The following is a 15839-nucleotide window of genomic DNA, read 5'->3' as shown; positions in this document are numbered from 1 at the left end:
TTACCCTTGTCGTCTTGGTCACTGAAGGGGGAGGGGAGTTCTCGCGTGTCCAGAAACATTCGAGCTTCGCTCTTTCGTTTTTTTTATGCCTCGGCGCTCAGGCGTTGACTACGCACTGGTGAAGTTGGCACCCTACTCTCACTCCTTTTCTCCATTCTCCCTTTTCCTTTTCCCGCTCACAACATCTCTTGCTGTCCCTTCACCCCTTTTAAGATGAAAGAAACCCACGTTTGCCCTGGGCCGAGGGGGGGGGGGGGGCGGCGGCACACCTCAACGTTGGGGGTATGAGAGACACTGGCAATCCGCTGGCTGGAGGACGCCACGCCGCAAGAATCCTATCTGCCAATGCCACAGCAGCCTTTCGTTGTGATGTGGTTACTTACCTGCGAGTTGAAAAATCAGAGCTATTTTTCTTGCCACGGGTGTCGACCGTCAGGACCTGCGTCGCGTTGCCTGACTGCAACCTGCCAAGCTGGGGTCCAGGCAGAGGCCATGCTAATGTGGCTGAGTCGGTCACTACTGTAACACCCGTCTACCGTTGCCTTGCACCACGCGATCTGACTCTGACAGTCCGAAGTGTGGTGTGTTCTTGAGTTCACCGGTTGTATGCCAGAAAGGGGCACGGTGTGTGTCCTTCCCCTCCACTCCCACAACAAAAAAAACAAAAAAGGACCGCCTGTAACTCTTCAAGATTGTGTCGCATGCACCCGCTCTGGTTATGTTTTCTTTTCTGTTGTTGTTGTTATTGATGTTGATGTTTTCCTCACTAAACTAGCACTTGTCTCTCTACTTTCTACTCTCCCCCCAAAAAACAACAACAACAACGCCCAGCTACACACCCTTACAAATTTCGCACTCAATTTGAAAAAAAAAAATAGAACGAGCACACGAGCACAAAGGTAGTCTCACGAGCCCCACCCTCACACCATTGTGTTTATCCCCTGTCTATCACCACACAAACTTCTCTCTTGAGCTTTACCGCATCCATTGAAGGCTGACGCATCAACACAATGGCCACCACGGAGCAAGTTGCAAACTGCATCCGCTGCCTTTCGGCGGACATTGTGCAGGGTGGCAACAGCGGCCACCCAGGAACGCCAATGGGGATGGCGCCAGTCTCGGCAGTCCTGTGGACCGAGGTCCTAAAGTACAACAGCCAGGATCCTTCCTGGGCTGACCGTGACCGCTTCATCATGTCGAATGGGCACGGGTGCGCACTGCAATACTCACTGCTGCACATGGCTGGCTTCGACCTCAGTCTCGACGATTTGAAGAGCTTCCGCCAGGTCGACTCCCGTACCCCTGGCCACCCCGAGCGTTTTGTGACACCTGGCGTGGAGGTAACTACCGGGCCTCTCGGTCAGGGTGTCGCGAATGCGGTTGGCATGGCTATGGCCGAGGCACACCTAGCTGCTACGTATAACCGCCCAGGACACGTGATTGTCGACCACTACACGTACGTGTACTGTGGTGATGGCTGCCTGATGGAGGGCGTGTGCCAAGAGGCACTTTCCCTGGCGGGCCACCTTGCGCTCGAGAAGCTTATTGTTATCTACGACAGCAACCATATCTGCATCGACGGTTCGACAGACCTTTCCTTCACGGAGGAGTGCTGCGCGAAGTACAAGTCGATGGGTTTCCACATTATCGAGGTCAAGAACGGCGACTCTGACTACGAGGGCCTGCGCAAGGCACTCGCAGAGGCCAAGGCCACGAAGGGCAAACCCAAAATGATTGTGCAGACCACCACGATCGGTTTCGGGTCTTCGAAAGAGGGCACGGAAAAGGTGCACGGCGCGCCGCTGGGCGACGACGACGTTGCCAACGTGAAAAAGAGGTTTGGTCGCGATCCGAGCAAGAAGTACTGCGTCGATGACGACGTGCGTGCTGTGTTCCGCAAGCATGTGGAGAAGTGCGCCGCAGAACAAAAGACCTGGGAGGAGCGTGTGGCTAAGTACACGGCCGCCTTCCCTGTGGAGGGTGCAGCCTTTGCTGCGCAGATAAAGGGTGAACTGCCGACAGGGTGGGAGGCAAAGCTGCCAGTGAACTCATCGTCCATCGCCACGCGCAAGGCGAGCGAGAACTGCCTGGCCGTGCTCTTCCCGTCCATTCCGGCTCTTTTCGGCGGGTCGGCTGACCTCACGCCGAGCAATTTGACCCGCCCCGCGTCGGCAAACTTGACGGATTTCCTGCCGGGAAACTACGCGGGTCGCTACATTCGTTTCGGTGTCCGTGAACATGCCATGTGCTCCATCCTCAACGGCCTCGATGCACACGGAGGGGTCATCCCGTTTGGCGGCACCTTTCTCAATTTTGTCGGCTACGCCCTCGGCGCAGTGCGCCTTGCCGCGATATCCCATCACCGCGCCATTTATGTGGCAACGCACGACAGCATTGGTGTCGGCGAAGATGGGCCAACCCATCAACCTGTCGAGCTGGTGGCTGCCCTGCGCGCCATGCCAAACCTCCAGGTGATGCGTCCCAGCGACCAGACGGAGACTAGCGGCGCGTGGGCTGTAGCGGTGTCCAGCGCCCACACTCCGACGGTCTTGTGCCTGAGCCGTCAGAACACGGTGCCGCAGCCGGGGTCGAGCATCGCGGGTGTGAAGCGTGGCGCCTACCCGCTGGGGGAAGTGGCCAACCCGCAGCTCGTCATTGTGGCAAGCGGCTCTGAGGTATCGCTGGCGGTTGAGGCTGCCAAGGCGCTCTCAGGTGAGCTGCGCGTAAGCGTCGTGTCGATGCCGTGTCAAGAACTCTTCGACGCGCAGCCGGAGAGCTACCGCAAGTCGGTTCTCCCCGATGGTGTACCGGTGGTGTCGGTGGAGGCGTATGTCAGCTTCGGCTGGGAGAAGTACTCCCACGCGCACGTGGGTATGCCCGGCTACGGTGCCTCCGGGCCGGCAGGCTCACTCTTCAAGAAGTTTTCTATTACCGTCGAAAACGTGACGGAGACGGGGCGAAGTCTCGCTGCACGCTTCCCCAACAATACGGCGCCGCTCAAGAATATTTCCTTCAGCAAGATCTAAGACGAGTCCCCGCTCCGAGGAGAGAAGGATGACACCAGTGGAAACGGGACGAGGCCACGATGGGTGAGGAGAGCGTCTCCCGACGTCTCTGTTCCTCTTACCTACACCCATTCGTGCGCGCACACACGATTTTTTTTCCCTATTGCCTCGCATTTAGCTTTGGTCCATTGCTGTCTGCTCGCGTATACGCGTGAATGTGCTTTGTGTGTTGATGTTGATCCTCTTCTGCTCCCCCCCTCTCCCTCTCTCTCCTCTGAAAATTTTTTGGTGATTTTGCTTCATTCTCGTTGTTGTTTTCTCTCACCCCTTTTTTTTCGCTCTATTTGAGAGGGAGGCGGTGGCGATACGCTTCATAATTTATCTCATCTCTCCTCTCCTCGCCTGCGTCTCATCTGCACACTGGTACATATGGGCATGTCGCATCCCCCCTCTCTCGCGTGCCTCCCCCCCTCTCTCGCGTGCTCGTGGATGTGTGAAGGGAACGCATTCTTTTGCCTGGTTTTCCCTCCCTAGGCTTCTCCTCCCTGCGGGAGTTGCCCTCATGTGACCCATTCTCGATGTCCACGCTGTGGCATGTGAAGGGGCAAAAGGCGGTCGTGTAGTCTTTGTGACAGTGCCAGGTACGTACCTGTGTGTGTGTGTGTGTGTGTGCATATGTATGATTTGAAACACCCCCCAAGAGGCAACATGTATCTGCTTCAAATGAAGCAAATGGAGAGGAGGGAGGAGGGGGAGGGGAGGAGGAGGGAGGAGGGAGGGAGGGGAGGGGCGTCATTCACTGAAGTAAGAGTCCTCTCCCTCACAGAGTTTGGCGTTTCACCCCTCCCCCTTCCCTCCCCTCCCCTGTAGTGATGGACGCAACTCGTAGTGAAGACCTAAACAAATCCTGCACATCCACGTGAACGCATGATGCTCTCTTTTCTTTGTTTGCTTTTCACTCTCACAGCTTACACCTCAAGAACTCCTTTCCTCCCCCCTCACCACCACCACCACCACCACCCCCTTTTTTTTTCATCAAACTTTATGCATTATGTGATGGTCTTGAGGGGCACGAATTGTGTGATCCCTTTTTAAAATTCTCTCTCCCTTCTTTTGTGTATGTGTGTATGTGTGCACGGTAGCGATGTTTGTTCCACGTTCTCAATTCATCAACACACTGCGCCCCCCTCCCTCCCCAGCGCTGTCGTCTCTCTCTCCCCCTCCCCCCCCTCTCTCTCTCATTTTTTTCAGTGTCTCCACTGGGCCCTTCTGTGCTGTCTGTCTGGGCTACCCGCTCACCACCATTGTTTTCATCGCTGCTTGGGTACGTCTGCCTCGCAGACGCAACACAAAACAGAAACAGGAAGCATCATCTGCAACAAAGAGGGCAACATGGATACACACACACACACACACACAGAAGTAGAGAGACGACGGCGACGGCCGGTTGTACATTGGGGAATGCACGCATCTGGCACAAAGTATCGAAATAACCCCCTCTCCACCCCCCCCCCCGAAAACAACAACAAAAATATGAGTTAATATGGGAATATCTCAACGGCGGCGTGTTGGAGAGTCGCATATGGGGGAGTCCCGCAGCGGGCGAAAAGCACAAAAAAATGGACATACGCCAAGAGAAGGGGGCGGTTGAATTGGCATAACGTCCCCCTCGCCTGTTTTCCCCGTTTTTGTTTCCTTTTCCCTTGAAGGCTTTGAACCATTTATATGCGTCGGGTGTGTGTCCTTCATCGCATCTTATTTCATCTTTTACTCGTACTCTGTGTGTGTGTGTGTGTGCGTGTGTGTGTTTCTTCACGATTCCCCGCGATATAACACACCAACTGAGCTCCCACTCTCCTCCCCGCCGCTCCAACACCATTACACCACGAAGAGACTGTTATGTTGATAGGTGGTGATGAGGAGGGTGAAAGAGCACTGAGCCGCTATTGTAGTCATCGCTGTCTGTGTGCGCCTGTGTTATGTCCATGTCCAGTGAAAAGGAATGGATGGATTGTACGGAGAGAATCAGAAAGAAAAAAATTAAAAATATATATAACAATGATGCGCCCTCCTTGCTGTGTGTATGTGTGTGTGTGCAGGGGGGGGGGAGGGAGGGGAAGTGTACCACAATTGTAGCCCCAAACGCACACCCGCAAAGGGATAGGCATCTTTTCTATGGTGTTATCACAGCCACCACTACGTCTGCAACCTCGTCTCCTCCCACACTTTTCTATCACTCTTTATTTCCACCACACCTACACACACACACATACACACATACGCTTGAACACCCCATCGTAAAGTCTCCGACCCGCATCTCTCCCCTCCCTCCCGTAGGACAAGATGGTGAGCATCAAGTGTGGTTCCCGCCGCAAGGCCCGCCGTGCGCACTTCCAGGCGCCAAGCCATGTGCGCCGTGTGCTCATGAGCGCCCCGCTCTCCAAGGAGCTTCGCGCCAAGTACAACGTCCGCGCCATGCCCGTGCGCAAGGATGACGAGGTCATCGTGAAGCGTGGCACCTTCAAGGGCCGCGAGGGTAAGGTGACTGCGTGCTACCGCCTCAAGTGGGTCATCCACATCGATAAGGTGAACCGCGAGAAGGCGAACGGGTCCACCGTGGCCGTCGGCATCCATCCTTCCAACGTTGAGATCACGAAGATGAAGCTGACGCACCATCGCAAGGCCATCCTGGAACGCAAGGACCGCTCGACCAAGTCTGACAAGGGCAAGGGCAAGATCAGCGCCGCGGACAAGGCTATGCAGCACATGGACTAAGGAGATTGCCTGACATGACCGTGAAAAGAAGAATGCGCGTGCGGGGGGGGGGGAGGTGAGGTGACATCCCGTCACACAACGTTCACCTTCCCACCTCCCCCCTCTCCCTCCCCCCGACTTTTCTATCCCTATCTTTCCGCACTCCTTTCTTCAGTCCTGCCTGAACTTGATTTGCAGCGGTGCGAAGTCTCGTGCGAGGCTAGTCTGACGGAGGTGTCATTGGCACGATGGGACACAAGCCGCTTGGAAGGGGGAAAGGTAGTCGGGGGGGGTTCGTGTGTGTGTGTGTGTGAGGGGGGGGGGAATCCTGCAGGGCGCCCCCATTCCTCCTCTCTCTGCCCCTCCCCTCCCGCGCGCGTGCGCTTTCTCTTGCGTGTTCACCTGGAGACTTTATGGCTTCGCCCTTTTCTCCCTGTCTTCCCCTTCATTTTACTGATTTCCATAATTTGAATGCCCATCCCCCCCCTCATTCACACAACAAAAAATACACACATCCATCCATATATATATGTATATATATATATATATATTGTATATGTATGAATGTTTGGTGGCCCTTTGAGGGGGTCTGTTGTATCTGTGACTCTTCCTTGGACCTTCTCCAGCTCACTTCCTTTGCGTACCTGTATGCTCGTCTGTAGCTGGAGAGTGAAGGAGTCGTTTAGAGACAGCACTGTGCTTGGCAATGTTGCCTGGATTGTGCAGAGCCCCCTCCTCCCTCTCGTGCGTGCGCACTCTCTCTCTCTCTGTTCCCCCCTTTCGTATTTGCTGTTTTACATGACTGTGAGGTGTGGTTACACCACTGTCACCAACGAAGAAAGAAAAAGCAGCGCCTCATTCCCCACATCACTTCTCTCACACTGCAATGCTCCCTTTCTCCTCCAGGGGAGGGGGGGGGGCCTTCCCAGCGACTCCCATGACTGGTGGCACCTCCAGCGCCCGTGGGTCATATAGCGGTCTTGCCCATGTGTGCGTAGGCCGAAAGATGCAATGATCTTCGCGCTGGCGTTACGAGAAGCCTAAGGGCACCGCTTTCACACTTCTTCTTGCCCCGCCAATGCACACAACATGTGCAAAGTGTGACACGCTTTGGACGCTGGACTAAAGCGCCAATCCCCGACATTAGCCGAGGGAGAAACACAAGTCAGGATTTTTCTCTCACCTCTCCCCAAAAGAGCAGGCAGCGAGTGCGACCACAACGGACTGCGGCTCCCCGAGGCGCTTGATCACTCGAGACGTTGTAACCTCGTGATTTTTCCCTCTGCGAAATTGAAGGCACGGTTGACAGGCGCCGCTGCGCAACCACCAGTGAGAGGCTACACACACAAAGCCTGATAGGCTCGTGATGGCACGTAAGCTGCCGTACTTCGGCGTTTTGCTGCGCTTCTACAGCTTCCGTATCAACCACAATGCTGTAACGGGCGCCGGCACTGGGTATGTGGGGGAGGGGGGGGGGAGCGCACCCATCACAAGAACTCTCCTCGCTGCTCGCATGATAGCCTCGGGGGAAGTCGGTTTTGTCAGTCAGAAGGTGATGTCCGGCAGGTGTCTCTCAAGGCTGGCTCGCCGGCTGCAGGGTCCCACCCAGAAGGCCGTGGTGCCAGGTACCCCGCTGCGGCAGGGGGGGGGGGGTGCCCCGCGAAGACGGTGTCTTCTCGACGGAAGCACTTTGAGAGGATGCAGAGTCTGAGTTTATGAGTCTTTGGCCACCCTGTGGCAGTTGTGAAGAAGAACTGATGTTGTTCAGCACGTAGGATACTGCACGGCGTGTCGGTTCAGCAATGGACTCCCGCACGTGAAGGACGCCACAAAGGCTCGCTGTCCCTTCGCTGTCACGATGCATGGACAGCTTTGCTACATGTTCTTTATCGCCCCTTTGACCTGTGCATGTATCACCACATTTTAGAGAAGGGGGTTGAGGGGAGGGGGGGGGAATCAGCTTCTGTTCTCATCTCCGTCTCTCTCTGCTTCGCCTCTCGCCACGCATCATTGTGGAGCTCGGTCACAACACATATATAACACAGCCCCGTTGACGCAGTCGCTCGAAGAGTCTCTGCCGGATACCACGTACGCGCAGCACCCGCGCATGATCCGCTGCTCTACCCCCCCCAAAAAAAAAAAACGCAAACAGGCCATAATGCTCAAAAGTGTGCACTGTGTCTTTGCGGTGAAGTCATTGAACGCCAGAAGCAGCAGCAGCAGCAGCAGCCTTTTGGTTTCTATTTCCTCCTACCTCATTCCTTTCTACATTTTCACGTGTTCTTCCTCACCTTTGCTCTCCTGTATCCGCCACCACAGACCACCCTGCCACCTTTGCCAGTGAACCCCGCCAGCCCCCCCTCCCCCCCCCCTTCACACACTCCAGGCTGTATTTTTTCGTTGTTGTTGTGGGGGTTTCTTTTCCACGGATAGACCCTGCTTTGCCCCACCACCCGCTCCTCATTCTGCCGAAGGCGCTAATGTTTCGGGTGGCGCCGCGCCTCCTCGTCGCCTACACAGCGGCTGACATTCAAGCAAAACTGGAGTCAAGCGAGGCGCTGCAGCCTATTCAGTCTCTTCGTGTCGTGGACGCCAGCGCCGGCTGTGGCAGCTTCTTCAACATCGACATTGTGTCGCCTGTCTTTCAGGGTAAGTCCCTCATTCAGCAACATCGTCTCGTCAACAGTGTGTTGAAGAACGAAATTAGCGCCATTCACGGCTTCACACTGAACACGAAGAGTCAATAAAAAACAAAAAGAAAGCTTCTGCGTTTTGTGTCAGTGCACGCTCGAGTATCTGTCACTCTTGTCTGCCCCGGTGTGTGTGTGTGTGTGTGTGTTCGTAAGCACTGGTCTGCTTGTGTAGCTAAGCGATACGCATTTCCTTGATGTTCCTCTTCTGCTTAGCGCTTGTCACGTAGCTGACGTGTCTTGCGCTTTCTGCCTGTGTTTCAAGGTTGTGAGGCTCATCTCCGATGTGGATGAACCCGACGAAGGCCAGGGTGGGGTGGGGTAGGGTAGGGGGGAGGTCAAAGGGCTCGATAAACCTTTAAAAACATCCAGCAAATGAGGTATATTGATGGTGTGTCATGGAGTCGAGCGCGTATGGCTTGATCTATATATTTTTTGGCAGCAAGTGCTATCGTGTTTATGAAGGGCGCCATAACTTTGCACTGCTCTATTTGTGGTGTTTTACCTTCGGCGAGGAGGTGGGAAGGGGGGGGGCCACTGCCCTTATCGAGGGCCCTCGCACATACAACCAGGCAGGGAAATGTAGCAACATCATAAATCTTTTGTTGCACTTGGCCGCCACCGCGAGACTTCTTGCCCCTTTGCCACCGCCTTGAGGACACATCACAGCGTGAGGGTAGGAGCAATCCCCTCTCCTCCTCCTCCCCCCCCCTCCCCCATTCAAACAGTGACACGTGCCCACCCTCCAAGTGATCCGCGTGCAGACGCACGGGCTCATTCTTTGTGACGAAGAGCTCGTCATCTTCAGGATTACTCCTCCCCCCCCCCCTCCTACTCCTCCTCTTGACACCCCCTTTTTTCGTTTTTTGCTCCTTCTTCTTCTGCCGCTGCCGCCGCCTCTCTGCTGAGCAATTAAACTTTCAACTCTTCTCAACAACGTGTGATTTGACGATGTGTGTTGCTACCGGTGTTTGGGCCACTTTCTCTTGACCGTCTGACTGCAGCAACAGCGAACCGGCAACCAGGCTGTTAGTAGTCGCGCCACTTTTGACGAGGCTCATAGTTGAGCAGTGCTTTTTTTCATTCTTTCCCGTATCGCCACCCCACTCCTTCCCATCCTCCCCCCTCTTTCCATCTTTGATTACTCCAGTCGAGAGAGCCATGCAGGCCAAGGCGGTTCAGTCGATTACCGGCCGCCTCATCCTCGTGACCGGCGGGGCATCCGGGCTCGGGGCCGCCACAGCGCGCTTTCTGGCGCAGCAGGGCGCCAATGTGACGTTGTTGGATCAAGACGCGAAGCGCGGCGAGCAAGTTGCAAGGGAGATCAACGGCAGGTTCGTTGCCGCCGATGTGTGTAGCGAGACCGAGGTGCAGGCGGCCATCAGGATAGCGGAAGAGTTCGCTGGCTCGCCGCTTTTCGGCGCCGTGAATTGTGCCGGTATATGCCCAGCGGCGAAGGTTGTGGGCAAGAAAGGCGCTCACCCCCTCGACCTCTTTAGCAAGACCCTTCAAGTGAACCTCACCGGCACGTTCAATGTGTGCCGACTGGCTGCTGAGGCGATGCAGAAGAACACCGCGCCGATAGGCGATGACGAAGACCGGGGTGTTATTGTCAATACTGCGAGTGTGGCGGCTTACGAGGGCCAGATCGGCCAGGCCGCCTACGCTGCTAGCAAAGGCGGCATCGTGAGTCTGACGCTTCCATTGGCCCGCGAGCTCGCTGTAAAGCGCATTCGCGTCAACACCATTTGCCCCGGCATCATGGAGACGCCGCTGCTACCACCCGACTTGAGGGCAGCGCTGGGAGCCACTGTCCCATACCCATCCCGCCTTGGCAAACCCGATGAGTTTGCTCACTTGGTCGTTTTCCTTCTCTCAAACCGATACATGAATGGCGAGTGTGTCCGCCTAGACGGGGCAACGCGTATGACAGCCAAGTAGTGCACATGCGCGTCCCCCGTCCTCTTCACTGGACCCCAGTGGCTTCCCTGTTCCTCATCGTTTTTATCGTGTTTTCTATGTGTGTGTGTGTGTGCTGCGTGTGTCGACGCGCCGCCTCCCACCGCCGCCTATGTCGACTCCCCCTGCATCTGGACTTGAAGCGCATTTTCACGTGCGCACACGTGGGTGGCTACCGTGAGGTGTGTGGACTTGGGCTCTTGCTGACCAAGGAGAAAAACGAAGCTGCAGACGCAATGAGAGTCTACCCTGTCAGTATTTCACTCGTCTCGGTGGCTGACTGCGTGATGCAATGGCATCTAGAGGGGCGCGCTCTTGCACATTCGTCCATCCTCTCCTTCTCCCTGAGGCGCTCACCGCGCTGGAAACCTCAAATCCCGTTATAAAAACGTCTTTTGAATTGGACGCACTTGCGCTCGTTCACCTCCTTTTTAAACCTGTTTTTCTTCTTTGCCCCCCCCCCCCCCCCCCCCTCTCCTCCACACACATACACACACACATTTGTGTCTCTGATATCTGTCACTTGTTGTTTTCCTTTTTCTTGCCGTTGTACTGATGGCTGTGCACTGCGACGTCCCACAGGTCCCCCCCCCTCTTCCTTCCCCTTCCCCCCTCCCTCAACAACAACAAAAAACGGAGACACATAAATCCCCCAACAATAACACCACACCCCCCTCTCGTCCTCATACGATAAGAAGCGCTCTCAGAGGTAGTCAAGAGCCTCGTCAGTCGTACATATTTTACACCAGTGTAGACACGGTAGGCCGTACGTCGCGTGGTGCTTTGACCTTCAGCCCACCGCTTGCAAATACGAGACCCCTCGTCTCTTGTAATGTCGTCGCTTTGCACAAAAAAGGCTTCAGTGGGTGCAGATAGCGCCACGGCGGCTGTGGTGATGGCCAGCGCAGGCGAGGCTCCCGAGGCTGAAGAGGACGGGGCGGTTGCGGTTGACGCAAACATGGTAGAGAACAGTGAGGACGAAGAAGTGTGCGACCCCTCGTTCTTCGAAGAGGAGGCAGAGTGTGCCGAGATGCTCGCCCGCGCTGCAGAGCTGCTGCCGCCAACAAACGAAGAGTTTTTGCCCTCTCTTGGTCAGGACCCCAACGGAGTGGCGGCTATGTTGGAGGGGCGTTTCGCGAAAATCATTGGCCGCTATCAAGACAGTCCGCACCTCTTGCACCCATACCTGGAGGTGGTGATGCAGCCTCTCGTGGGCTTGCTTCTCCGCTACCTGCCCAACGCTGCGGAGATGTGGTCACGCGACACATGCCCGGGTGTGGAGAAGTCTCCCACGGCGGCTGCGGGGACTGGCCAACCCCTGACATCCTCCAATGCTCTTGGCACATCACCCGCACCACTGCCTTCGGCGACTGCTGCTCCGGTGACGCAGACGCTGGTGGTGGCGAGTGCCCTGGGCCAGGATTTAACCATGTTCGACACGGACGCCCCCAAGGCACCCCTGCATGTGGTTTGCAAGGCCCTCTATAGCGTCATCAAGACCGCAGGGGAGAAGTGCTGCACGAGTCACTTCCCCAACGACGTGGGGCATTACGAAGATGTCTTTTACGCGCTTCAGCTCTGGGTGACTGACGCGACACGGCAGCGGGAGTGGGAGGTGCGCTACTGCCTGCTGCTGTGGCTCTCGAACCTCGTCCTTGTGCCCTTCTCCTTAGCTCTTATTGATACCAACGACACCGAGGAGGGAGGCACCGCGGCGGTGGTCGGAAGGCTGCCACTTTCGGACGCTACCCTTCTCACAGCCAGCCGCTTCCTCGCGGACACGTCCAAGTGCCGTGAAGCGGCGGCCTTTCTTATCGCTCGCCTGCTGACACGTCCTGACAGCGAGCGGCACCGCGGGCTTTTCCTTGACTTTGCCGCCTTCCTTCTGGAGTCAGCTTCCTCTTCTCCTGCCGCGGGTGCTGGCGAGGCCGCGGTGGTGGTGCCGCAGGGTGCGCTGTGGGCCTTTCTTGCAGAGGGCACGCAGCGTACATTCAGCTCACGCTTGTCGCAGCCCTTCCTGCTGCCTGGCGTTCTGCTTGCCATTGCGAAAACAATGAAACTCGGGCGGCGGGAGGAGCTCGCCGGGTTTGCGCCTCGCCTGCTGTCATGCGTGGCGTCTGTCTTTGAGCAACACCTTAGCGATAGTCTCCTCTCCAAGACGGCGGTGAAGGTGGGTCAGCGGCTGATGTTGTCCATGCTGAAGCGCCGCCGGGCCGAGTGGCGCTACAGTAGGCACATCGCGTCTATCAGCGCCAACCTCGACGGTGCGGCGCAGCTGAACGCGCAGCAGGGAGAGGAGATGGAGGGGGACATTGTCAACGACGACGGGCTTGACGGAGACGAGGAAAGCCTTGAGACCGGGATTGGGCTTCTTCTGCAGGCCGTTGGGCACAAGGACACGGTAGTACGCTGGAGCGCAGCAAAGGGCATCGGCCGCGTCTGCGAGCGGCTGCCTGTCGCGCTTGCCGAGGAAGTCATGGGTGCGGTACTCGAGATCTTCAGAAACGTCTACAGCGACACTCACTGGCACGGTGGCCTCCTCACAATAGCGGAGTTGTGCCGCCGCAGCCTCGTGAGCACGAGGCTGCTAGCAAAGGTGGTGCCGTTGGTGGCCGAGGGCTTGGCGTACGACCTCAGCAGGGGCACGTACAGTGTAGGGACGCACGTGCGGGATGCTGCGTGCTACACGTGCTGGTCCGTGGCACGCGCCTACGACGCTGACGACCTTACCATCCATGTGCGCCAGCTGAGTGTCGCGCTTGTCGTAACCGCCCTCTTCGATCGCGAGGTGAACGTGCGCCGCGCGGCGGCTGCGGCCTTTCAGGAGTGTGTCGGTCGCCTTGGGAACTTCGAGCACGGCATCGAGCTGGTGACCACGGTGGACTTCTTCTCACTTGCCTCCCTGCGGCACGCGTATACCGTGATAGCTCCGATGGTCGCGCAATACGACACATACCGAGATGGAATGCTGCGGGAGCTTGTCGGTAGAAAACTGCTCCACTGGGATCGCAATGTGCGCCAGATGGCTGCCGCCGCGCTTGGGCTCGTCGCGATCCGTGAGCCTGCGACTACGATCCTCGAGGAGGTGCTGCCGGAGCTACTGAAGCGAGTCGAGGACACGACGGTGGCGACGCGTCATGGCGCCATCCTCGCCATCGCCGAGCTCATCCGCAGCCTCCCGTCATCCGTGTGGGGGGAGAGTCACATTGTGCAGTTTATTGGCATACTGACCGCTCTCGAGGCGGCTCGTGGCTTTGGCGCACGCGGGGGCGCATATATTCGGCAGGCGTGCTGCGTCATGCTTCAAGCCATCGCTGGTCAATCTCTGGCGCTTCCTAACACGGTGGAGGTGACTCGAGTTGGTGGACGGGTAGAGAAGGTGCGCACTCTCGCCGTCGTCTTTGCTTTCCTCAGGGACTCGTGGGACAATATTTTGGAGTGGGTGCAGCACACGGCGGCGGAGACATTCTGTGTGGTGGCGCAGACGTACTTCGTCAAGTACCTCCCATCCTTTCACGGCAGAGCGTTGGCGGAGCTGTACGAGGGCTGCTTGCCCGGGCACCGCGTTCTGCGTCGGCGCGGCTACCTCGCGGCTGTCGGTGGGTTGCCGGCGACGCTGCTGAATGCGCCCTGGACACCGAAGGCGGCGACGAGTGCGGACGGCGCCACCAGTGACACGTCGGCTCCTCTGGCATTCGAGGCGTTTCTGCCCGTGCTGCAGCGTGCTTCGTTGCTAAGTGCAGAAGACCTGGCCAACCCCGAGTTGGCAGACGCCGACGCTCGCCGAAACGCGGTGCGGGCGCTGGCGCGTGCGCTCGTCCGCATTGACCCCGCTGCGCCAGGCGTGACGCCAGAGTGGTACACCGCCGTAATGGAGGGGACGGTACTGCAAGCGTTGCAGGACTACGCGACGGACAAACGTGGCGACGTCGGTTCGTTTGTACGGCTGGCCGTGCTTGAGGAGCTTCCCTCTTTGCTGCGGTATGGCCTCACTGCCACCTCGCCAGTCCCGCTCATCACGGCGACCACAGAGCTGCGTGTGCTGCAAGGTGTGGTACGGTGCGTCCTTGAGAAGCTTGATCGTGTACGGGTCGCAGCCGGTGGTGTATTGGTTCGCATGCTGCTGGACACGCCGTGCGGGAAAGCGTTGTTATTCGGGGGTGACAGTGTGGATGGTGCTTCAAGCGAAGATCAGCGCAGTATCAAGGCAGAAGTCGCGTTGCTCCGGGACCATCTGAGGCGTTTGGTGACCCCTCGTGGTGGTGAGAACAACGGCACTGGTGGCGAAGGCAGCGAGCCTATCGTTTGGCAGAATACACAGGACGTCATCGGCTCCATTGGCCCCTTCGTACTGATTCATTGCCCAGTGACGCTGGCCCACGCCGCGATGGAGGGCCTAGTTGTCGCTGCGGGTGACCTCTCCGAGCATGTCCGAAGGCCAGCGGCTGCAGCGCTGCTCAGCGCCTTTCACGGCGACTGTTCGGCAAGCGCTGAGTCATCGGGTGTCTTGCCGCAGCGCCTGTCTGTGTGCTTAACGGGTGTTCTTGCAGCACACGAGCACGAGGAGCGCATGCTGAAGCCGGCCAGCCGCGTCCTTGACCTCCTCATCAACGAGAACATCTTCGCTGTGGAGCAGCACCGTGTCGTTCTGGAAATGTTGCGAAAGGAGCTGAAGCACTTTGCGCTGAACATCATCGTGCTTCTGTCGATGGTGCCGCTGCTGACGAGTGTGTGCCGCAGCCCCGATGTGGAAGTGCGGCGCGGGGCGTGGGCGCTTGCGTTGACGATGATCGTCAGTCGGTACCCCAAGGTGCGGGCCAGAGTGGCCACAGACTTTTACACGTCGCTGCTGGTGCTGACCTCCGGCGCGATCCCCTCAGAGGGTCTCCCGCTGGAGGGGTGTAAGCGCGCAATGGAGCAGCTCATGTTGGTGCAATGGGACAGCAATGACGCCGCACGTACGCGTGCGGCCCGCAACGAGTTGTATGACATGCTGGGGATCGACCCGCCTGCAGCACGAGGAGCAAATGCCGGGGAGTCCGCCAACGAAGACGGGCAGAGAGGAGCCATGCAGCCGGCGCGGGCGCAGCGGGGTGCAGTGGCTGCGACGTACAAGTCACTCGTGCAGGAGGCTGGCTATTGAATAGACTTGGAGGGGGAGGAGGGAGGGGGGTTCATGCATTTTGTTGGGCCAGATGTTTTTGACGCTCGACCATGTTTGGTTTCCGTTCTACCCGGCGGTTACTCCTCCCGTACATGTGTTTGCTCTTTGCGGAAGTGAGTTCCCACACACTGCACGCAATCCCTCACCCACTCACTCCCACCTCACGTAAAGCACAGGCACATCGAGGACTCTAATGCCATCGTCGCCGATCCTTGCCACCAAACGAACTCGTCTGTAGGGAAAAGGAGGCGCAGGTACCTCTAGTTT

General features: G+C 57.4%; 5 protein-coding genes across 5 annotated transcripts; all 5 read left to right on the top strand.

The window, feature by feature from the left end:
* Positions 1 to 1010: 1010 nt before the first annotated feature.
* JKF63_05689 (uncharacterized protein) lies at positions 1011 to 3026 on the top strand (the record flags this gene model as incomplete). The annotated part of the gene is made up of 1 exon (XM_067901645.1): positions 1011 to 3026. One exon carries the CDS (start codon positions 1011 to 1013, stop codon positions 3024 to 3026), a length of 2016 nt encoding a protein of 671 aa, XP_067756911.1.
* Positions 3027 to 5348: 2322 nt separating this feature from the next.
* JKF63_05688 (uncharacterized protein) lies at positions 5349 to 5780 on the top strand (the record flags this gene model as incomplete). The annotated part of the gene is made up of 1 exon (XM_067901644.1): positions 5349 to 5780. The coding sequence occupies one exon, from the start codon at positions 5349 to 5351 to the stop codon at positions 5778 to 5780; it is 432 nt and encodes a 143-aa protein (XP_067756910.1).
* A 2459-nt stretch (positions 5781 to 8239) lies between these two features.
* On the top strand, positions 8240 to 8506 carry JKF63_05687 (uncharacterized protein; the record flags this gene model as incomplete). Its single annotated transcript, XM_067901643.1, has 1 exon — positions 8240 to 8506. The coding sequence occupies one exon, from the start codon at positions 8240 to 8242 to the stop codon at positions 8504 to 8506; it is 267 nt and encodes an 88-aa protein (XP_067756909.1).
* Positions 8507 to 9610: 1104 nt separating this feature from the next.
* JKF63_05686 (uncharacterized protein) lies at positions 9611 to 10390 on the top strand (the record flags this gene model as incomplete). The annotated part of the gene is made up of 1 exon (XM_067901642.1): positions 9611 to 10390. The coding sequence occupies one exon, from the start codon at positions 9611 to 9613 to the stop codon at positions 10388 to 10390; it is 780 nt and encodes a 259-aa protein (XP_067756908.1).
* An 850-nt stretch (positions 10391 to 11240) lies between these two features.
* On the top strand, positions 11241 to 15551 carry JKF63_05685 (uncharacterized protein; the record flags this gene model as incomplete). The annotated part of the gene is made up of 1 exon (XM_067901641.1): positions 11241 to 15551. The coding sequence occupies one exon, from the start codon at positions 11241 to 11243 to the stop codon at positions 15549 to 15551; it is 4311 nt and encodes a 1436-aa protein (XP_067756907.1).
* Between the last annotated feature and the right edge of the window lie 288 nt (positions 15552 to 15839).

The sequence above is a fragment of the Porcisia hertigi genome, chromosome 24, assembly GCF_017918235.1.
Source record: "Porcisia hertigi strain C119 chromosome 24, whole genome shotgun sequence".
NCBI classification, from domain to species: domain Eukaryota; phylum Euglenozoa; class Kinetoplastea; order Trypanosomatida; family Trypanosomatidae; genus Porcisia; species Porcisia hertigi.
Note: the sequence above shows the minus strand (reverse complement) of the source record. Positions and strands in the feature narration are given on the sequence as shown.